A 23,860-nucleotide genomic window follows, 5' to 3' on the forward strand; every position below is an offset into this window, starting at 1 on the left:
CATCACAGACACCCCACCCGCTGCTACATACAGCAAAACGCGTGGTGTGATGCCTGACGTGTGTTGTGCAGTTTGTCAGTGAGCAAATAGGGGTAGATATGCTGAAATGTCTAAAATAAATAAACAGGAAATGTGAAGGTGTTGGCCATATTGACCAATCAGATTCTTCCCATTATTTACCTACTAGTAGAAAATGAGACACAGAATATGATTGGCTGCTTTGGGCAAAGTCTACATTTTTTTTTTCTTGTTAGAAGTTTCAGTAAGGTAACTGTCCTCCGTGTGAGGAATTGGTATGTGCCATAAACCAGTTTCAATGGTCAAGACTGGATAATTATTTCCTTCATGTAGCCGTCTGCTCATTAGTGAGTGTTATAGGTGCGTCTCACAGGCTCTAATAACTAAGGTGCAAGCTCAGTCTGTCTCTTCTCACGTTGCTGTGGGTGTATGGGGCACCCCTGGATATGCAGGTACAGTAACACACAGCCTGTTAATTCACTAGGCACCAGTGACATCATTGAGAATGCAGCCTTTATAGGTACTAGAAACCGTGACATCATTGAGAATGCAACCTATCAATTCAATAGGGATCTGTAACATCACTCGGAATGAGCCTATCCATTCATGAAGAACCAGTGACATCACTGTGAGTGTGTGTGTGTGTGTGTGTGTGTGTGGGGGGGGGGGGTAGATGTAACATGTGCAGAGAGCTAGATTTGGGTGGCTTATTTTGTTTCTGTGCAGGGTAAATACTGGCTGTAGAGGAGTGGCTGCAGGTTCCATCACAAGCTGAAGAGCAGCCTGCCAGGCACCCTTCCTGTGAGCCCGGGCAGCGACGATGACCTGCCCTAGGATCACCACTCCCTCTACGTGGACGTAATAACCACATAGAAGTACCTGCAAAATTGGGCAGTGGCCGCTTACAGGTGAGTTTGCTTTCCCTTCTTGTGCCAGTCTCCCCATACCAGCATGGCACACCGTCCTGCGGGGTCACTACTTGCCCATGGGCTGCTCTGTGTGATCATCTACTGTGAGCATTAGGAGTATAAGCGGCACTACTACTGTGGGCATTATGTGTAGAAGCAGCACTACTGTGGGCATTAGGTGTAGAAGTGGCACTGCTACTCGGGGCATTAGGTGTAGAAGTGGCACTGCTCCTTGGGGCATTAGGTGTAGACATGGCACTGCTACTGGGGGCATTAGGTGTAAGCAGCACTGCTGCTGTGGGCATTAGGGGTAGAAGCGGCACTGCTGCTGTAGGCATTAGGTGTAGAAAGGAGCAATGCTGCTTTGGGCATTAGGTGTAAGTAGCACTGCTGCTTTGTGCATTAGGTGTAGAAGGGGCACTGCTGCTGTGGGCCTTAGGTGTAGAAGGGGCACTGCTGCTGTAGGCATTAGGTGTAGAAGGAGCACTGCTGCTTTGGGCATTAGGTGTAAGTAGCACTGCTGCTGTGGGCATTAGGTGTAGAAGGGGCATTGCTGCTGTGGGCATTAGGTGTAGAAGGGGCATTGCTGCTGTGGGCATTAGGTGTAGAAGGGGCACTGCTGCTGTGGGCATTAGGTGTAGAAGGGGCACTGCTGCTGTGGGCATTAGGTGTAGAAGGGGCACTACTGCTTTGGGCATTAGGTGTAGAAGGGGCACTACTGCTTTGGGCATTAGGTGTAAGGAGCACTGCTGCTGTGGGCATTAGGTGTAGAAGGGGCACTGGTGCTGTGGGCATTAGGTGTAGAAGGGTCACTGCTACTGTGGGCATTAGGTGTAGAAGGGGCACTGCTGCTGTGGGCACTAGGTGTGGAAGGGGCACTGCTGCTGTGGGCATTGTGTAGGAGCTGCACTGATGTTATGGGCATTATATGTAAGGGGAACTGCTGTGAGCATTATGTGTATAAGCTGCACTATTACTGTGAGCATTATGTGTAAGGGGTACTATTGTGTGATTTAATGTGAATAAGGGACACTACTATGTCTGCCTCACCAACCCCTTTTGAGTGGCCTCGCCCCCTTTCCCAGTGGACACAGTACACCCTGGCGTGAACACTAAATTTCTTTATATTTTCCATACCCCCTCTTCAAAATTCCCACTTTGACCAGTGATATGTATATGTGTAAAATATAAAAATAGCAGCAGCTGAAAAGCCAGGCTGCATAAAGATAAAGCTGTACAGATCTCCCATTACCAGAAATGCTTGCTGATCCTGTGTGTGCAATGCTAAATGGCCACCCCAGAATCCTTTGTGCTCTGCCCGTTGGTTCTCTCAGCAGTCCTTAATCCTCTTGGCCTAATAGCATTAAACAGTTTTAAACAAACAAGGGTATTGACCTCGGACTTGAATTATATTAACTAGGGAAGGCCCAATTGCTTGTGATGAGCCCAGCATCCCGAAAGGGAATTAATGAGCTCTGCACGGGATTTAGAGGGATGAAGAGAAGCAGGACCAGGGAATTATCTCTTACAGGACCGTGTCTGTTTGTTTGGCACTAACACGCGTGAGACCCTTTCTCTTCCCAACCCTAATGCTGTCCTCCGTCTCCAAAATCGTCTTTTTAGCTTCTGAGCGGGGATTAAATAATGTTATCAAATAAAAAATCTAATTCTGATGTGTGTGTGTATGTATGTATGTATATATATATATATATATATATATATATATATATATATATATATATATACACACATACATACATACATACATACATACATACATACATACATATGAGCTTGCAGTAGCTTTCGGAGCATTGTACATATAATACATGTTATGCTTTGCAGTGTATGTAATATTCTTAAGCGCATTTGATATTCGTTAACATATTGTTTCTGGGAAGCCAGTTGAACTGTGCGCCTATGACTACAGTGGGAACAGTTTACACTCCAATCTGCAGCAACATATGGGGCCTGATTCATAGAGGACACGGTTTTCGACGTGGCTGCGTCTTTCGAAATTGTGCTACAGCTGCAGCAGTCGTCTTAAGTAAAAAATACGCCCCCTGCCGGCTTCTGTGATCAACTACGTGAACATCAGAGATCTGAGTTACCCTCCGGATGTTCAGTAAAATCACGCCGCTGGGGCTTCGGCACGCACAGAAAGAGGGGATGGCATGCCCCCGTTTTCTGTAACGCTTCGTGACGCTGCCTCCAAACATTAACATGTTAACCACGCTGCGGCTTTTGGGGATGCTGCGATTGGCGTTGCAGGACCATATCTGCACATGTGCCATGCGAACCCCTCACTTGCACACATCTGCAAATATCAGATTTTCCGAAATCTCTGAATCCAGGCCCATAATGCAGTTCTGACCATTCCATTACTCCAGCATTATACCTTAAACATTTTATAAAGTAGGATTTACACCTTACGTGAGTTAACATTTCCAACCCATGAGTATAGCAATGGCATTTTTACAACAGTTACTAGCTGAATACCCGTGCTTCACTACGGAATTTAAAGAATAATGCCAATCTTTGTCAGGCCGCATGTCTGGGCTTCCCAGGATTGATGCTGTCAAAATACTGGTGCTGAGAAGAATAATCCGTCTCCTACTCTGCCCCGTCCTGCCTCTGATGCTGCCCTGCTCAGTGCTGTAACTGCTGGTGCTGAGGAGAATAATCCGCCTCCTTCTCTGCCCCGTCCCACCTCTGATGCTGCCCTGCTCAGTGCTGTAACTGCTGGTGCTGAGGAGAATAATCCGCCTCCTTCTCTGCCCTGTCCCTCCTCTGATGCTGCCCTGCTCAGTGCTGTAACTTCTGGTGCTGAGGAGAATAATCTGCCTCCTTCTCTGCCCCATCCCGCCTCTGATGCTGACCTGCTCAGTGCTGTAACTGCTGGTACGGAGGAGAATAATCTGCCTCCTTCTCTGCCCCGTCCTGCCTCTGATGCTGCCCTGCTCAGTGCTGTAACTGCTGCTGCTGAGGAGAATAATCCGCCTCCTTCTCTGCCCCGTCCCGCCTCTGATACTGCCCTGCTCAGTGCTGTAACTGCTGGTGCTGAGGAGAATAATCTGCCGCCTTCTCTGCCCCGTCCTGCCTCTGATGCTGCCCTGCTCAGTGCTGTAACTGCTGGTGCTAAGGAGAATAATCTGCCGCCTTCTCTGCCCCGTCCCACCTCTGATGCTGCCCTGCTCAGTGCTATAACTGCTGGTGGTGAGGAGAATAATCCACCTCCTTCTCTGCCCCGTCCCGCCTCTGATACTGCCGTGCTCAGTGCTGTAACTGCTAGTGCTGAGGAGAATAATCCGCCTCCTTCTATGCCCCGTCCCGCCTCTGATACTGCCCTGCTCAGTGCTGTAACTGCTGGTGCTGAGGAGAATAATCTGCCGCCTTCTCTGCCCCGTCCCACCTCTGATGCTGCCCTGCTCAGTGCTATAACTGCTGGTGGTGAGGAGAATAATCCGCCTCCTTCTCTGCCCCGTCCCACCTCTGATGCTGCACTGCTCAGTGCTGTACATGCTGGTGCTGAGGAGAATAATCTGCCTCCTTCTCTGCCCCGTCCCACCTCTGATACTACCCTGCTCAGTGCTGTAACTGCTGGTGCTGAGAAGAATAATCCGGCTCCTTCCCCGTCCCGCCTCTGATGCTGCCCTGCTCAGTGCTGTAACTGCTGGTGCTGAGTAGAATAATCCGGCTCCTTCCCTGTCCCGCCTCTGATGCTGCCCTGCTCAGTGCTGTAACTGCTGGTGCTGAGGAGAATAATCCACCTCCTTCTCTGCCCCATCCTGCCTCTGATGCTGCCCTGCACAGTGCTGTAAATGCTGGTGCTGAGTAGAATAATCCGCCTACTTCTCTGCCCCGTCCCGCCTCTGATGCTGCCCTGCTCAGTGCTGCACATGCTGGTACTGAGGAGAATAATCCGCCTCCTTCTCTGCCCCGTCCCGCCTCTGATGCTGCCCTGCTCAGTGCTGTAACTGCTGGTGCTGAGGAGATAAATCCACCTCCTTCTCTGCCCTGTCCCGCCTCTGATGCTGCCCTGCTCAGAGCTGTAACTGCTGGTGCTGAGGAGAATAATCCGCCTCCTTCACTGCCCCATCCCGCCTCTGATGCTGCCCTGCTCAGTGCTGTAACTGCTGGTGCTGTGGAGAATAATCCGCCTCCTTCTCTGCCCAGTCCCGCCTCTGATGCTGCCCTGATCAGTGCTGTAACTGCTGGTGCTGTGGAGAATAATCCGTCTCCTTCTCTGCCTGTCCCGCCTCTGATGTTGCCCTACTCAGTGCTGTAACTGCTGGTGCTGAGGAGAATAATCCGCCTCCTTCTCTGCCCTGTCCTGCCTCTGATGCTGTCCTGCTCAGTGCTGTAACTGCTAGTGCTGAGGAGAATAATCCGCCTCCTTCTCTGCCCCGTCCCGCCTCTGATGCTGTCCTGCTCAGTGCTGTAACTGCTAGTGCTGAGGAGAATAATCCGCCTCCTTCTCTGCCCCGTCCCACCTCTGATGCTGCCCTGCTCAGTGCTGTAACTGCTGGTGCTGAGGAGAATAATCCGCCTCCTTCTCTGCCCCGTCCTGCCTCTGATGCTGTCCTGCTCAGTGCTGTAACTGCTGGTGCTGAGGAGAATATTCCGCCTCCTTCTCTGCCCCGTCCCGCCTCTGATGCTGCCCTGCTCAGTGCTGTACATGCTGGTGCTGAAGAGAATAATCCGCCTCCTTCTCTGCCCCGTCCCGCCTCTGATGCTGCCCTGCTCAGTGCTGTACATGCTGGTGCTGAGGAGAATAATCCGCCTCCTTCTCTGCCCCGTCCCGCCTCTGATGCTGCCCTGCTCAGTGCTGTAACTGCTGGTGCTGAGGAGAATAATCCGCCTCCTTCTCTGCCCCGTCCAGCCTCTGATGCTGTCCTGCTCAGTGCTGTAACTGCTGGTGCTGAGGAGAATAATCTGCCGCCTTCTCTGCCCCGTCCCACCTCTGATGCTGCCCTGCTCAGTGCTATAACTGCTGGTGGTGAGGAGAATAATCCTCCTCCTTCTCTGCCCCGTCCCGCCTCTGATGCTGTCCTGCTCAGTGCTGTAACTGCTGGTGGTGAGGAGAATAATCCGCCTCCTTCTCTGCCCCGTCCCGCCTCTGATGCTGCCCTGCTCAGTGCTATAACTGCTGGTGGTGAGGAGAATAATCCGCCTCCTTCTCTGCCCCGTCCCGCCTCTGATGCTGCCCTGCTCAGTACTATAACTGCTGGTGGTGAGGAGAATAATCCGCCTCCTTCTCTGCCCCGTCCCGCCTCTGATGCTGTCCTGCTCAGCGCTGTAACTGCTGGTACTGAGGAGAATAATCCGCCTCCTTCTCTGCCCTGTCCCTCCTCTGATGCTGTCCTGCTCAGTGCTGTAACTGCTGGTGCTGAGGAGAATAATCCGCCTCCTTCTCTGACCCGTCCTGCCTCTGATGCTGCCCTGCTCAGTGCTGTAACTGCTGGTGCTGAGGAGAATAATCCGCCTCCTTCTCTGCCCCGTCCTGCCTCTGATGCTGTCCTGCTCAGTGCTGTAACTGCTGGTGCTGAGGAGAATATTCCGCCTCCTTCTCTGCCCCGTCCCGCCTCTGATGCTGCCCTGCTCAGTGCTGTACATGCTGGTGCTGAAGAGAATAATCCGCCTCCTTCTCTGCCCCGTCCCGCCTCTGATGCTGCCCTGCTCAGTGCTGTACATGCTGGTGCTGAGGAGAATATTCCGCCTCCTTCTCTGCCCCGTCCCACCTCTGATGCTGCCCTGCTCAGTGCTGTACATACTGGTGCTGAGGAGAATAATCCGCCTCCTTCTCTGCCCCGTCCCACCTCTGATGCTGCCCTGCTCAGTGCTATAACTGCTGGTGCTGAGGAGAATAATCCGCCTCCTTCTCTGTCCTGTCCCGCCTCTGATGCTGCCCTGATCAGTGCTGTAACTGCTGGGAGGACAGGCCAAGCTCCGCCCGCTGTTTCTTAAATATGTTAGGTTTGCAGGCTGACTATGTCAAGGGGCCCTAGGTCTCATTGCTTAGCTTCGAAACTAAAGTATGCCTGTGCCCCTACCTGTGGGTGCCTCTGGCCCTAACCGTGTGTGCCTCTCGTTACCCGTGGGTGCCTCTGCCCCTACCCGTGTTTGCCTTTGCTCCTACCCTTGTTTGCCTCCGCCCCTACCCGTGGGTGCCTCCGCCCCTACCCGTGGGTGCCTCCGCCCCTACCCTTGGGTGCCTCCGCCCCTACCCGTGGGTGCCTCTATCCTTACCTGTGGGTGCCTGTGCCCCTAACCGTGGGTGCCTCTGTGTAAATTGCTCCAGCCATTCCAGCGTTATGCAGAAAACTATGGATTTTTACATGTCACCCCATGCCTTCCCCCACCCCTAGAGGTGTCTTACCCCTACAGTATGTTTTGACATATTGTAAGTCATATGTGTACCAAGATTGGTGTAAATTGCTCCAAGCATTCCAGAGTAATGTCCGAAAACTATGGATTTTTCCATGTCTCCCCCTTCCCACCTCCATCCCTAGAGGTGCTAGGGGGTGTCTCTTACCCCACAGTATTTCTTTCCAGATTCTAAGGCATATGTGTACCAAGTTTGGTGTAATCTGCTTCAGGCATTCCAGAGTTATGCTGGAACAGACAGACAGACATCAAGCCTTGTTGTTATTTTCTGTCCGTATGCAAGTGAGGGAGATGAGACCGGTCCAGCGGGAATCTAGTAGTGGAAAAAGAAAGATGGCGCCTTCCACGTTCGCTTTGAGAGAGGAATCAAACTGATGTAACTTTATTTTTCATTCTGTTTAACACACTTACACCACCACCGACTAGGTAAGTATCTGCTTACATTGTAAGCACCAATGTAGTTTGCGTGTGATGACAGATTAACTTTACCGAGGGCCTGTCACCTGCTCCCACTGGAGACAGGTGCCGGACTGGGATATGAAGGAGAACACAGTGTATCTGGGGTGCAGGCTACACATGGATGGGTGGGCCAGTCAAAGGAACTAGCGCTTAAATAGTCCACCGTCCAGCCATGACCCCCCCTCCACTGTAGTCATTTGGTCTCAGGCAGTGCTGCCCTCTGGGGAATTTCCTGGTCTCTTAGTAAGCCAATCTGACACTGGAGTAGCCAACAGATATACATGAGAATACAGCCAGTGGTTCTTAGAAAGGCACTGCTGGGGCATAAGGCATCTTTCTAAAAAGCCAACTTCCCTACAAAGTTTCCGTGCAAACGCTATGCCGCCGCCCTCTGGGAGTGTATTTTAGCTTAGCAGAAGTGCGAACGAAAGGATGGCAGAGTGGCTACAAAGTTTTTTTTGTGCAGTTTTAGAGTAGCTCAAAACCTACTCAGCGCTTGCGATCACTTCAGACTAATTAGTTCCTGTTTTGACGTCACGAACACGCCCTGCCTTGGTCCAGCCACACCTGCGTTTTTCCTGGCACACCTGCGTTTTTCCGAACACTCCCTGAAAACGGTCAGTTGACACCCAGAAACGCCCACTTCATGTCAATCACTCTGCGGCCAGCAGTGCGACTGAAAAGCTTCCTAGACCCTGTGTGAAACTACATCGGTCGTTGTAATAGTACGTCGCGCGTGTGCATTGCGCTGCATGCGCAGAAGTGCCGATTTTTAGCCTCAAAACTGCACGGCGAACAAATGCAGCTAGCGAACAACTCTGAATGACCACCATTGTGTGGTTTTGAACTCCAGTGATGACTTTTGTTTCTAGACATCGTTTGTAGTGTGTACACACGATCCGATCTGATATCTTATACCATATCATACGATATTGTATCGTATGGGATCGCATAAGGTGTACATAGCATTAGATAGATCATAGGCTTGCCTGATTGACTATCTGCCTGCGGCTAAGTTACCCAGCTGTCTGTGTTTTCCTCTCTGCCTATTTCTCCATGTCATAAATTTTAAAAAATAAATAAAAAATGTGACCATATCAAAAGAATAAAATAAAAAATGACTTTGCAGATTACTGATGTGGCCACGCCCTTTAGCTTGACCACACCCCCTCTAGCAGTGGTGCCTGCCAAGTGTCACAGTGCTACCGCATGGAGGCGGGGCATGCATTACGTTTGCACAGTTCCACTGCATTCCAAAAATGCCTCCAGATGGGGGTACGTGTTTCAGGTTGCCAAATACTCTACAAATCACAAAGCAATTTGTGACCGTTTCCTGTTCGCTTAGCAGTTGTACTGTATGGAACTACAAGTTCCAAAATGCTCTGGCTTCACTAAAGCAGGCCATTTGCAATTTGCCACATCCCACATAGCATGACATGTCAGTGTACACATTTGCACATTCTTGTGGCACTTGCAACACTTTTCTATCCAATCAATTCTGTTCAATTTCTTACCGTGATCCAGTTGCTCTAAAAATTGAGCTACAATCCGGGAACTCTGCACAGTGCCGGCCGTATCAATCAAATTATATCTTTAAATATTCTTTAAGTAAACGGGATTACACTAATTATATATTTGCTTTGGCCGATGGAAATCTGAGCGGAGAGTCTGAAATCCCTTTAGAGCCAACTGTAGTAAGATAAATCTGTGCTTAAGCATCGGTGTAAGTTACTCCTTATTTTGGGGTAGATAAGAAGATAAGGTTCCCCCCTCCTGTCATCTTATATATTTGGAACACTTTCTGGACATTAAGCTTGTCTTCGCATGTGATCACGGTCAGAATCTCTGTCCGCTGTGACTCAGAACCTCAGTAAGTGCAAATTTTAATGGGTAATAATTGTCTTTAGTTCCCTGCCTTATTTATGTGTCGTGTAATACATTTGCAACGGTGCTATTTTTATTTATCATTTTATTATTACTAACAGTAAGTTAGGGTATAATTAGGTGTAGCGTATTTGTCATATAATAGGCCTTTTTTTTTTTCTTTTCTTTTTTTTTCTTTTTTTACTATTTGAAATTTTTTTCCCTAGAGATTTGATTTTATTAACTTTAATGATATACACTACTAATGTCTGGTGCAATGTTTTTTGCTAAATTTATTATTTTACATCATTCTCAGAACTTTATCACTTTTATACAAGCTCAATAACAGGGCCCAGTGTGAACCAGACGTTTGGAGAGAGATAAAGTGGAAATAGATAAAGCACCAGCCAGTCTGCTTTTAACGGTCCTCTTTCAGGGGCTGAGGGGGATAACCAATTATCCCTGGTAAAACATCGGGTCTGTTTTTCTGACTTTTTTTTTCGATGTTTCACCGATTTTTTTATTTTTTTATTTTTTTACAGGCTATGCAGATGGATCGCCTGTAAAAAAAAATAAAAAAATCCTTTTCCCAAAAACACACAGGTTCAGTGAAACCTGTGTGTTTTTGTGTGAAACAGCCCCGTTTTCGGACAAAAACTGGGCTGTTTCCGGGGATTCTGCTTCGCCTGCAGGTGCAGGTGAAACAAAATCCCTGATAAGCCGGCGCGTGCCGCGGCTTATCGGGGCTAAATAGCTAGCCCCCGGCGGGACAGTTAGCCCCGGCAAATTACCGGGGCTAATTGGATATCCCCGTGTTTGAAAAATGACAGGAGCTGATTGGTTCGTACTTTCTCTTTCAATCTTTGCTAAATTTTGCCTTTGCTGTATGTCCTATGGCACACAGGTAATGTCTTGCGTATAGTAGCTGATTACAAAGAAAATAGACTACATAGCATCTGTAGACATAGGGTATATTTTCTAAAGGTTGATTATCATCAATATTTTAATTGTTCCAAACTGATCTATATCAATGTTGTGTTTCGGGGCTGAATGCATATTTACTAACGTTTAAAGATCACTATAAATTAGACATCTTCAGTAAATGTGTTTTTAGCCCCTGAACCACAACATCGATTTTGTTCGATTTTAAATTGATAAAAATTGATCCAAATCAATCTTTAGTAAATATTCCCCGTAATGTCAAGTATCTTAGATTGTAATATGTTGTGCAGACATACAGTAGACAGACGTACATTATTGGACAGGTGTTTGTATTTTGGCGCTGGTATCGGGGCTGTAGGTCGACCATAAAAGGTCAACGACTAATGGTAGACGTGCAGTACGCCAACATGGTCGAAAGGTCAATAAGGACAATAGGCAGACAGGTGCAAATGGTCGATTTTTTTTTTTTTTTTTTGTGCTGACCTTTTTCATATCAACCCTTTCATGTGTTGCCCTTTCATACTGTCTACTTGTTGTCATGTCGACCATTTCATTTATTGACATTTTGACCCTGTTGACCTAATGCATGTCGACCTAATGACTGTAGACCTTTGTAATGTAGTCCTGTTGATTCATACCCGCATGAGCTCTATTATATTTTTATATAAGGCGACTTTCTATATGCATTAAGTTCCCCATATCTACGGCCGGGGGTGCTGTTTTTCCAGTGATGTCTTCAGAAAGATGGCTCAGGTGCAGAAGACAGCAACAGTGCCAGAGTGTGTGCTTTCTCTACTGCCAGCGCCATATTTCTGAAGACCTTGCCGGATAGATGGAGCCATCAGCAGCAAGTGTAGGGGGGAACACTGCATGTGGACAGAATTTGTCCTGGGTTCAACCTGGCAAAACTATAGAGTAGCCACTGATAACCTTATTGATAACATCATTTAAATAATAGATGACCAAGTAGGACTTGAATTCTCATTTCTAGTTCCAGGTGGATAGAATGCACTGTGGCTGTGTCCCCAGCTCGTACTGGATACCAGGTAAGAGAGACATAGACATTGTTTGAGAATGTTTCCTGGCCAGACTTTGAAGTGACCCTATAAAAGTTACGTAAAGCATCCTGTGGCCCTAACCAGGTGTTGGATATAGAGCCAGTTAGGGGCCCTGGGGCACATTAATCTTTAGTCTCTTGTCCTCTGACTCCAGCGATGAAGCCACAATCATCTGTCACCGCATTGTAACAAAAAAAGTGATACTTTGTGCTTTATTTAGCAAGTTGTGGTTTGTGTAAGCTATCGCTTCCCAGCAAGTTGGAGGTGAAACATTAAAGCGGCACTCACAGTCAGTGTAAAGCACGCCGAAGGTGAAACATTAAAGCGGCACTCAGTCAGTGTAAAGCACGCCGAAGGTGAAACATTAAAGCGGCACTCACAGTCAGCGTAAAGCACGCCGAAGGTGAAACATTAAAGCGGCACTCACAGTCAGCGTAAAGCACGCCGAAGGTGAAACATTAAAGCGGCACTCACAGTCAGTGTAAAGCACGCCAGAGGTGAAATGTTAAAGCGGCACTCAGTCAGTGTAAAGCACGCCAGAGGTGAAACGTTAAAGCGGCACTCAGTCAGTGTAAAGCACGCCAGAGGTGAAACGTTAAAACGGCACTCAGTCAGTGGAAAGCATGCCAGAGGTGACACGTTAAAGCGGCACTCAGTCGCTGTAAAGCACGGCGGTGGTGAAACGTTAAAGCGGCACTCAGTCAGTGTAAAGCACGCCAGAGGTGAAACGTTAAAGCGGCACTCAGTTAGTGTAAAGCATGCAGGAGGTGAAACGTTAAAGCGGCACTCAGTCAGTGTAAAGCACACCAGAGGTGAAACGTTAAAGCGGCACTCAGTCAGTGTAAAGCATGTAGGAGGTGAAACGTTAAAGCGGCACTCAGTCAGTGTAAAGCACGCCAGAGGTGAAACGTTAAAGCGGCACTCAGTCAGTGTAAATGACGCCGGGTTTTACACTGACTGCGAGAGCTATTTTACATTTTCACCTCCAACTCGTTGGTAAGTGGTGGCTTACACAAGCCGCACTTCAGAAATAAACCCCTTTATCTTGATATGTGAATATGTGCGTTTACTTGGTTTATTATGTTATAAGATATAAGAATAATTTTAATTAAATAAACCTAGATGCATTCAAAATATTTTATTCAAAGAGTAAATGTAAGTGACTTTAATCTGCAGTCACCATATAGCGGGAGGGGGGTGATAACGTACAGTAACAGGTAGTACACGTACTGCCACAATGCTGGTTGCTTAGGATTAGCCTACACCAGAAAAAGCCGGGAAATATTATCGGAAGTAGGGTATTTGCCGGATATAGCCGTGTTATGACAGGGAGAATAAAATAAGCCCTATCGCTGTCAAAAAATGTTGCCTGCAATAAGGAATTTGGATATATGATAATTCTGCCCGTAAATCTGAAACTCATTATGGACCCCTCTATGTCAGGTTTGGCTTTCCCGGACTGGGCGTACAAGGCGGAGTCCAGCCCAGGCTCCCGCCAGATCCAGCTGTGGCACTTCATCTTGGAACTGTTGCAGAAGGAGGAGTTCCGCCATGTCATTGCCTGGCAGCAGGGGGAATACGGAGAGTTTGTCATCAAAGACCCGGATGAAGTGGCCAGGCTGTGGGGCCGGCGGAAATGTAAACCTCAGATGAACTATGACAAGCTGAGCCGGGCACTCAGGTGAGAAGCAAAACACATTTTGGACATACTTTGCAGATTTTCAGGAGATCCAGATTACCTGTCCTCGTGCCGGGCAGATCGTGTAACCAAATGAATTGTTATACCTGACTGGCTAGATAATGTGACCAGCCCTTCTAAACTATAACCATAAAATCTGATTGGACCTAATATCAGTCGAAAAAGAAAATGATTGGCTGATGATCCTTATTGGGAGGAGAAGGTCCTTCCGGTCTCTTCTTGTACAACCTGATTAGCCCAATTGGTTACAGATCCAGTAATTGCGCAATTGTCTGTATAATAAGCGGCCAGCCTAAAGGATATGTCATTTTCTGACCTGTGACTGTTGCCCTTTCAGGTATTACTACAATAAAAGAATACTGCACAAGACAAAAGGAAAGAGATTTACCTATAAGTTCAACTTTAGCAAGCTCATCTTCATTAACTACCCAATGATAGACATGAGACGTCCTACGCCGCCCGTTCTGGTGGGGAGCAGTGTGTGCCGCTCAGCCGTGCCGCCATGTGGTCCTCACTGGGAGGTAATATGCCTGCATTATACAAACACCTATGCATACAGTGCTCAGGGACGTGGAAACGTAGGCCAGTCACAGGAAACACTTTATTCTGGTCACGTAACTCATAATGAAAGCGTTTCATATCCGTGAGACGGAGGTTAGAGATGGACTGCTTCTAAGAGCTTACAGTCAGGGACGTCAGATGGCCCAGGTACTGGGTTGGGGCGTGGCGAAATCTGGGAAACATGGCCATGCCCTCCCACCTCAAAAAAAATAGAGTGGCCTCAGGAGCCCACCTGTAACACTTCTCCTCTCTGCCTACTACCTCTGCGGCCGCACATCGCGCAGTGATAGAGAGGAGACTGCTTCTGCTCAGTGGCTACGACGGTAGTGGTCAGAGAGGAGGTGTTACAGGCGGGGGCAATCGCTGACATGGGCCCTCCAGCTAGGTCAGTGTAAGTGGTACCCAATCTCGCCCCCTCTGTCACCGAGGCTTACAGTCTAGAGTGGGAGGGCAACAAGGATGATTTACTTTCCTTTTTTCCAACATGCGCTCCGTGTATCGGACCCTCCACATGCCCCCAATCTGTATGCCCTGTTTGTGCTACCCATCACCTGTATATCCTATATTGTGTGCCCACTCCCTTCCCCCACCTGTCTGATCTGTATAATGTTCTGACCTCTCTGTGTTGTGCCCCTGCCCTTCCCCTCCCATCATCTGTATATACTGTAGTGCACACCACTCATTACACAGTGTTTAGGACTTGTGCTCCCACATCCCGTCTGTATCTGTGTGTCACGTACTGAGCTGACGCCCCACCTTCCCCCCAGCTAGATGTTTTGTATTGTGCACTAAATGCTATCACTAGGGAGGTGCGAGCTGTGATGCAGCATTGGAAGCGTCTAGTTTCCCTTGGTGGAAAGGACCTTTCCCATAATCCACTGTCTCTGTCTTCATAATGTGGCCATAACCGGAGTACAGGAGCCTGTAATATTGTCCACGGATCATTCCCACGCAGAGCAGAAAGATGGGATGGACTTCTGTCAGAGTGTCAGTGTGTCTGTGGACCTGTTCTGAGGTGGGGGTGAAGCGAAAACAGCAAGTATCTTTAGCTCCTGCAAGAATCAGGCTGCAAGTCAAGGGGGAAATATATGTGTTGTTTGCATGCAGGGTAGATACTGGCTGCTTTTGCATGTAGCCCACAAGATAGTGGGCAGCTTTATTATTACACTGAAACTAAGACTTGAGTTTGGACACGCCCCACCGAATCTACATCTCTCAGAACTTTTTATATCCTCCACCTTCAGAGCTACATGGGTTTTACCAAGGAGCAAAGTTACTTGTGCTTTCTGCTTTACTTCCACCTCCAGAATAAGCCCTTATATGTGTAAATAGGAGTGCACTATATCTGTCATTCCAGGCAAATGCAAGACTGTGGGCTCCAGAACTAACGGCAAGATAATAATGATTTATGTATCACTGCATCTCAGTGATATTTACTCTTATACCAGTGGTATTTACTTACCATCACTTACCTGTCCGGTGAGGTCCAGCGCCGTCTCCTCTGAAGTGTCCACTGTGGGTTGCTGACTAATGTCCATTGTGCTTCACCCTGGCAGGGATGCAGCAACCCTGGGATGCTTCACTGGAGCCAGAATAGCTGTGCTGGGTCCCCACTGCCGCCAATGGGGCCAGTACCGCTTACGCTATCTATAGATACAGTATATAGACTAAGCTTAACGCTGTTGGTTAAAGAATGAGCTGATGCCATAACCATTTGTATTATCAAAAACAAATGTTAAAATCGGCAAAATCACACTGCCGAGCAAATGTCCGCAGCCACTGGCTCCAGCACACCCAGAAAACGGGGGGGCAGCATGCCACAATTTTCTGGACTGCTCCCCGTCGCTTCCCCCAGATGTCAGCCGCACGTGAATCATCCTGCGGCTTTTGGGGCACTGCGACAGATGTTGCAGGACCAGATCTGTGCGTACGCAGTGCGCAGCACATTAAACATGGAACGCACCGCAACCAGTCTGAAAGAGGCCATTTGAAATAACCCAGGTTTGGCGACCCGGTGTTTCAGCTTGGGTAGCGAGCAGGGTTGAACACGTGCTCAGCTCGTGTGAACGGGTAAGCCGGGTTTATGCAACCTGGGACCCGTCCACTGAATAGGAATCAACTCATCTCCAACTTCCACCTCCGCACGCGTTGGCGATGACATCACCAACCCAGCAATAAGCCGGATCAGGCCGCCAGTCTGAAAGGGGTCTCAGTTGGGTTGCACCCGGGAAGGACCAGTGTACAATTCCCGGCTGTGACCTGGCTATAGCGGTCTGAAAGGGGTATATCTTCTGATATCCTTATAATTTACACTAGGAGGCCCTATATTGCATATCTACATTCAGGAGAAGAGGCGACGGTGCAGTACACAGTGATGCTGCTGCAGTCTCATCGACACAACAATTATAGCAAAACTTAAATGATCATTTCATGCAGGACATGCCATTCATTACAATGGCGCAAGTTGTGCTGAATGTCAAGTTAACAGAAATATACGGAGAGGCGTGAGGAAGCCTGGGCCAGGGTTCAAACAAGGGGATCTGGTGAGAAAAATGTAAAACACATCATTTATTTCTTATACAGTGAAAACTGAGAGTCCGCTCATAGGACAAGTATTAAGGAACCGAACAACCCTTGATAAAGGTGTTTGGCTGACTATATAAAAGTTATTGGGGCAGATGTATTCAGCCTGGAGAAGGTCTAACGCACCAGCCAATCGGCTCCTGTCATTTTTCAAATCCATAATGATTAGCTGGTGCGTTATCACTTCTACTTATCACTGGTTTATCCCTTCTCCAGGTTAATACATCTTCCCCATTGTATCTAATTGATAGCTTTCATTACAGAGTTGCCTGTGATCAGTTTACATTGACCGATTTGTACCATTTGGACCTGCTGGTCCTATCTGTATTGTGTCTAATCTCAGTGATGCTATAACAATACCGCTGCTGTCTATGAGGAATTAGCGGAGTTCTCTCCTCTCCAGGTTCTGCAAAACTCCCTCCTTGCACAAAAGCTGTTAGCCGATCAGCTCGCTTGCTGCAGATCATTCCAGAACCCAATGGACTATGACGGCACCTCAGAGAAGAAGGAGCCGGGGACTGGGAGTAAGTCCATTTAGAGACACTGTGTACTGTAGAAGGTCACTGTCAAAGCCTCGGGCAGAATTATCTCTAAATTATCTCTAAATACAGTGCCGCATAGGAAGGACGTCATCACAATGCCAAATCTCTTATTAGATGTGCCACATGAAGCCAAAGAAAATAGATGCTTGTTATGGCATTATTTGTAATCATTGGTTTTATTCTTAATATAACTCTGCCACCAAGAACGTAGCTACCATAGGTGCAGGGAGTGCAGCTGCTATGGGGCCCAGAGATGAGATGGGCCACCTTCCCTGTCACAGTTACATGTGTTATATACAAGGTGTAGCTACCATAGGTGCAGGGAGTGCAGCTGCTATGGGGCCCAGAGCTGAGAGGGGCCCACCTTCCCTGTCACAGTTACATGTGTTATATACAGGGTGTAGCTACCATAGGTGCAGGGAGTGCAGCTGCTATGGGGGCCAGAGCTGAGAGGGGTCACCTTCCCTGTCACAGTTACATGTGTTATATACAGGGTGTAGCTACCATAGGTGCAGGGAGTGCAGCTGCTATGGGACCCAGAGCTGAGAAGGACCACCTTCCCTCTCACAGTTACATGTGTTATATACAGGGGTGTAGCTACCATAGGGGGTTCACTACGGCTGGCCGGCGGTCGGGCTCCCGGCGACCAGCATCCCGGCGCCGGGAGCCCGACCGCCGGCTTACCGACAGCTTGGCGAGCGCAAATGAGCCCCTTGCGGGCTCGCTGCGCTCGCCACGCTACGGGCACGGTGGCGCGCTACGCGCGCCACACTATTTTATTCTCCCTCTATGGGGGTCGTGGACCCCCACGAGGGAAAATAATTGTCGGTATGCCGGCTGTCGGGCTCCCGGCGCCGGTATACTGAGCGCCGGGAGCCCGACCGCCGGCAAACAGAAGACCACCCACCATAGGTGCAGGGAGTGCAGCTGCTATGGGGCACAGAGCTGAGAGGGGCCACCTTCCCTGTCACAGTTACATGTGTTATATACAGGGGTGTAGCTACCATATGTGCAGGGAGTGCAGCTGCTATGGGTCTCAGAGCTGAGAGAGGCCACCTTCCCTGTCACAGTTACATGTGTTATATACAGGGTGTAGCTACCATAGGTGCAGGGAGTGCAGCTGCTATGGGGCCTAGAGCTGAGAGTGGCCACCTTCCCTGTCACAGTTACATGTGTTATATATAGGGTGTAGCTACCATAGGTGCAGGGAGTGTGACTGCTATGGGGCCCAGAGCTGAGAGGGGCCACCTTCCCTGTCACAGTTACATGTGTTATATACAGGGGTGTAGCTACCATAGGTGCAGGGAGTGCAGCTGCTATGAGGCCAGAGCTGAGAGGGGCCACCTTCCCTGTCACAGTTACATGTGTTATATACAGGGGTGTAGCTACCATAGGTGCAGGGAGTGCAGCTGCTATGGGGCCCAGAGCTGAGAGGGGCCACCTTCCCTGTCACAGTTACATGTGTTATATACAGGGTGTAGCTACCATAGGTGCAGGGAGTGCAGCTGCTATGGGGCCAGAGCTGAGAGGGGCCACCTTCTCTGTCACAGTTACATGTGTTATATACAGGGTGTAGCTACCATAGGTGCAGGGAGTGCAGCTGCTATGGGGCCCAGAGCTGAGAGGGGCCCACCTTCCCTGTCACAGTTACATGTGTTATATACAGGGTGTAGCTACCATAGGTGCAGGGAGTGCAGCTGCTATGGGGCCCAGAGCTGAGAGGGGCCACCTTCCCTGTCACAGTTACATGTGTTATATACAGGGTGTAGCTATCATAGGTGCAGGGAGTGCAGCTGCTATGGGGCCAGAGCTGAGAGGGGCCACCTTCCCTGTCACAGTTACATGTGTTATATACAGGGTGTAGCTACCATAGGTGCAGGGAGTGCAGCTGCTATGGGGCCAGAGCTGAGAGGGGCCACCTTCCCTGTCACAGTTACATGTGTTATATACAGGGTGTAGCTACCATAGGTGCAGGGAGTGCAGCTGCTATGGGGCCCAGAGCTGAGAGGGGCCACCTTCCCTGTCACAGTTACATGTGTTATATACAGGGTGTAGCTACCATAGGTGCAGGGAGTGCAGCTGCTATGGGGCCCAGAGCTGAGAGGGGCCACCTTCCCTGTCACAGTTACATGTGTTATATACAGGGTGTAGCTACCATAGGTGCAGGGAGTGCAGCTGCTATGGGGCCCAGAGCTGAGAGGGGCCACCTTCCCTGTCACAGTTACATGTGTTATATACAGGGGTGTAGCTACCATAGGTGCAGGGAGTGCAGCTGCTATGGGGCACAGAGCTGAGAGGGGCCACCTTCCCTGTCACAGTTACATGTGTTATATACAGGGGTGTAGCTACCATAGGTGCAGGGAGTGCAGCTGCTATGGGGCCAGAGCTGAGAGGGGCCACCTTCCCTGTCACAGTTACATGTGTTATATACAGGGTGTAGCTACCATAGGTGCAGGGAGTGCAGCTGCTATGGGGCCAGAGCTGAGAGGGGCCACCTTCCCTGTCACAGTTACATGTGTTATATACAGGGTGTAGCTACCATAGGTGCAGGGAGTGCAGCTGCTATGGGGGCCAGAGCTGAGAGGGGCCACCTTCCCTGTCACAGTTACATGTGTTATATACAGGGTGTAGCTACCATAGGTGCAGGGAGTGCAGCTGCTATGGGGCCAGAGCTGAGAGGGACCACCATCCCTGTCACAGTTACATGTGTTCTATACATTTTAGTTACATAGGAGCCCTTACAAACTTTTGCCTCAGGGCCTGCAATATATCTGGTTTTGTCCTGGACCTGCTCATTGTAATGTGGTATAAAATGAACTGGAGGACACAATAATGTTACATAATATGATGTGGGGACATACTGTGAATTGGGGTACCTGTGTGCGTAATGTGCACTGACAGCCCTACAGTGTGACATAATGTGACCTCGTTTCTGCCAGTTCCCAAATGCCTCTCAGTTTATGGACACGGTCCCGGGAACTGGTCAGTGCTAGAGGTGGATTCTGCCTGGGGCGGAGACTACCTGTTTGGGTTTTGCCGGGCCGTCCACCAGGTGTCCCCACCGCACACACAGACTCACCTTCTCCTCTCCTGTCTGTCCTTCTCGGTAGCTGCTACTGAGAAAGTCAGACAGGAGAAGGTAAGTCGGTAAGACACAGAACATACGGCGAGGGGGAGGAAGACAGGTGAGTCTGTGTGCAGTGTGGACGGTTGGGGTGTGGTATTTGATGGTCGACCACACTTAAGTCGACAGGGATTCTAGGTTGACAGGGTCTCTAGGTTGACATGGTCTAGGTCGACAGGTCAAAAGGTAGACATGAGTTTTTTTAATCTTTTTTGGTGTCGTTTTTACCGTACGGTGACCGGGAACCCCAATTAGTGCACCGCGTTCGCTCGCCATGCTTCGGGCAAGGTGCCTCGCTCTGCTACTGCTGCGCTTGGCACAGGTTACCATTCCCAGTCATAGTCCGCGTGGATAGTAAAGTATGAAAAAGTTCCAAAAAAGAAAAAAAAATGTGAAAAACTCATGTCGATTTTTTGACCGGTCAACCTAGAACATGTCGACCTAGAAATCCGGTCAACCTAGTTATTGTCGACCTAGAGACCGGATACCGGACGGTTTACAGCGGACTCTATTGAACTATGTTCACTCCCCATTTGGGGACAGCTTGACAGACATTTTTTTTCATTGCATAATTTTTTAATGTATTATATTGTCGGAGCACTTCTAATTATTATGTGATTTAAACAGAGTGCATATGCATTTGGCTATACCCATATGAAATGTTCATTGCATACTCTATTGTGACGTATTTCCATGTACAAATATATATATATATATATATATATATATATATATATATATATATATATATATATATATATATATATGTGTGTTGAGTAAAATTTTTGCAATTAGCCACATTTGTGTTACACATTTGTTTAACCTTCATACGGTTATTTAACACTGTCTGATACAAACGTATTGTGCACAAACACTGGAGAGGTTGAGCGCAGTGTCACTCTACCCTGATCTGCCGTCCATATGCTAGTCACCCAAGGTGCAGCAGCTCGCCTAAACAGACAACACTCAGTGCGCAGGTGCCATATACTCTCTATATACCTGTCTGCTGCATGGAGTATCCCCATGCTGTGCTATCTCTATGTATAGTATATTGGGGGTCATTCCGAGTTGTTCGCTCGTTGCCGGTTTTCGCTATACTGCGATTAGTCGCTTACTGCGCTTAGTTATTTTACACAAAAGTTAGGTATTTTACTCACGGCATAACAAAGCTTTTTCATCGCTGTGCTGATCATAGTGTGATTGACAGGAAGTGGGTGTTTCTGGGCGGAAACTGGATGTTTTATGGGAGTGCGCGGAAAAACACAGGCGTTCGAGTTGCAAAACGCAGGAGTGCCTGGAGAAACGGGGGAGTGGCTGGGCAAACGCTGGGTGTGTTTGTGACGTCAAACCAGGAACGAAAAGGACTGAGCTGGTCGCAATGGCAGAGTAAGTCTGGAGCTACTCAAAACTGCGGGGTAATCGTTACGAAAAAATTAGCGAAGCTTTCGTTAGCAATTCTGCTATGCTAAGATACACTCCCAGTAGGCGGCGGCTTAGCGTGTGCAATGCTGCTAAATGCAGCTAGCGAGCGAACAACTCGGAATGACCCCCATTGACCGTTCATCCCTGCGCCCTGGAGTCTAGCTGGACTCGATGCATGTCAGTAGGATGCTGGTATGTCATGTACACTTTCTTCTTTTTGCAGGGTGTACCTTGGTACCCACTCCCTGTTATTCTGGAACCTGCTGCCATTTCGGCCGTCTCCACGTGCCAGCCTCCACCGCCGACAGCGACAGTCCACCTCCTCGCTCCGGCCAGTCCCCCTATTTATCCCCTCAAGGTGGTCTGCCAGGCTCGACGGAGTGGCAGTTGTGTGCTAGCCATTTGTTCCACCAAGGTCAGACATTCATGTCTTTGGAAGAGAGGATCCAAAGCCTTAGTCAACGGGGACTACATGGCAGACTAACAGGGGTAAACCTCTGCCATCCTTTTTTGGGGCAAAGGATAATGCCACCCAACCAAACCCTGCCCATGCCATCAACATTGATGGCAGCTGAACCTCTGAAAGAGCCATGCCAGGCTACTTCCACTGTGAAACCTGAACCAGAGATTACGTTTCGGTCGTTAGAGGAGGAAGAGGAGGACAAGTTTCAGGACTTTGGTGGAAGTTCCAAGGTTTCTCTGAGCCTGTCTGAAGGCCACAATGTAAGGAGTAAGAGGCTCTCTGACAGCGCAGATCTCACCTGCACAAACTGGCTGCTGAGGCCTGCCTAGCTTCTCCTAGCGAACAGCGCCACCTTGTGCTCATTTCTAGGTATACATTATGTATATGACTCTCACCAATCTGTGACAAAAGGAAGGTATGCTTAGTATTAGAGCTCACCGCACCAAAGGATTTCATTGCCTCAGTGACTGTATACAGATGTCAATTGTATATTTGTAAGTAAAACAAATGGTAATAAAACATACATGTGAAAATCTCCCATTGCATATAAATATAAAGCTTTGAGAACAAGGGTAGGAAACGGTTTTCTCATTCGGTGACAAGGGCTCGAAATTACAGCCAAAATATTCCAGAGAGCTGACATCACTGCAACATATGGAAACAACCTGCAGAAGTAATAGGCACCAGAAATCTTCCTGGCTTCCCGTCCCTCTGAGGTTTTTTATGCTAATTTGTCTGGGTTATGTGCTGCACAGGGGCAGGGTTTTCATGTTACCTATATACAGTATTTAATTAGTGTGTTGGGGAGATCTCTGTTTTAAATATTTTGTACTGTTCTGTTTTTCATTGTGCGTAATTGCAGTTTAATAATAGCTAAGACTGACTCACCGCTGTGGCTGTCGGACTGAAGACAATAGAGAGCTCCCATGCAGCCCGTTGAGGGTACCTATCACCAGGAAACCCCCTAAGTGCTGAGAAAAGCGTCTGTTACTTCTGTCTGCGCTAGCAGAACCTGGGAGGATTGTTTCCGACAACCTGTGTGGAGGAAGTTTTGGGGCACCGATTTGTGTGTGTTGTAGGGAGAAGGGTGTTGGGTATTTGGAAACCCCTGCTGTGTGCACCACTGCTACATTTGGAATGTTTACTACCACAGCTGCCTCTCCCTTATCACAGTGCATAATGTCCTGTCATATTAAAGATGTATACTATCTGCTGACTCCCGTGTGTATATAATACATATAACATATATAGGCCCAGATTAATCAAGCCTTGGAGAGTGATAAATTGCATGTTGAGAACGCACCAGCCAATCGGCTCCTAACTGTCATGTTACAGGCTGTGTTTGAAAAATGACAGGAGCTGATTGGTTGGTACTTTTTCACCGTGCAATTCATCTCTTTCCAAGGCTTGATAAATCTGGGCCATAGCACATTCTTTCTCTTCATATAGCCTTCTCTTCTGCATAAGCCCAGTGTGGTTCATTGGACCTGTTTGCCGAATTGCACTCAAGATGTATGAAACCTTGGAGACAAATAAGCTACCAACCAATCAGGTCCTGTCATTTTTTTCAACCACAGTCTATAATATGGCAGAGAGGAGCTGATTGATTGGTACTTTATCTCTCTCCACTTTATTCTTCTCCAAAGTTTAATACGTCTCCTCCTGGGGTTAGATGGACGGAGACGACAGGTGCCATTGAAAACATTCATAGGTTGCCAATGCTCATACTAAAGCCTAGGTTTACACACTGGCCGGTATATTGTTGGCGGTTGTCTGCACCTGATATATCGCGTCGTCTGTGCAGCACAGCCAGTATATTTGAAGATATATC

At 48.5% G+C, this 23,860-nt stretch overlaps 1 protein-coding gene across 1 annotated transcript; it reads left to right on the plus strand.

Annotated features, from left to right (window-relative positions):
- Positions 1–750: 750 nt before the first annotated feature.
- Positions 751–23,237, plus strand: LOC134981183 (ETS translocation variant 3-like protein). Its single transcript, XM_063948407.1, has 6 exons — positions 751–926; positions 11,569–11,623; positions 13,079–13,316; positions 13,672–13,855; positions 16,882–17,002; positions 21,790–23,237. The coding sequence occupies exons 2-6, from the start codon at positions 11,584–11,586 to the stop codon at positions 22,356–22,358; spliced, it is 1,152 nt and encodes a 383-aa protein (XP_063804477.1). The 5' UTR covers positions 751–926; positions 11,569–11,583; the 3' UTR covers positions 22,359–23,237.
- The last annotated feature ends 623 nt before the right edge of the window (positions 23,238–23,860 follow it).

This window comes from Pseudophryne corroboree, chromosome 12 (assembly GCF_028390025.1).
Source record: "Pseudophryne corroboree isolate aPseCor3 chromosome 12, aPseCor3.hap2, whole genome shotgun sequence".
NCBI lineage: Eukaryota > Metazoa > Chordata > Amphibia > Anura > Myobatrachidae > Pseudophryne > Pseudophryne corroboree.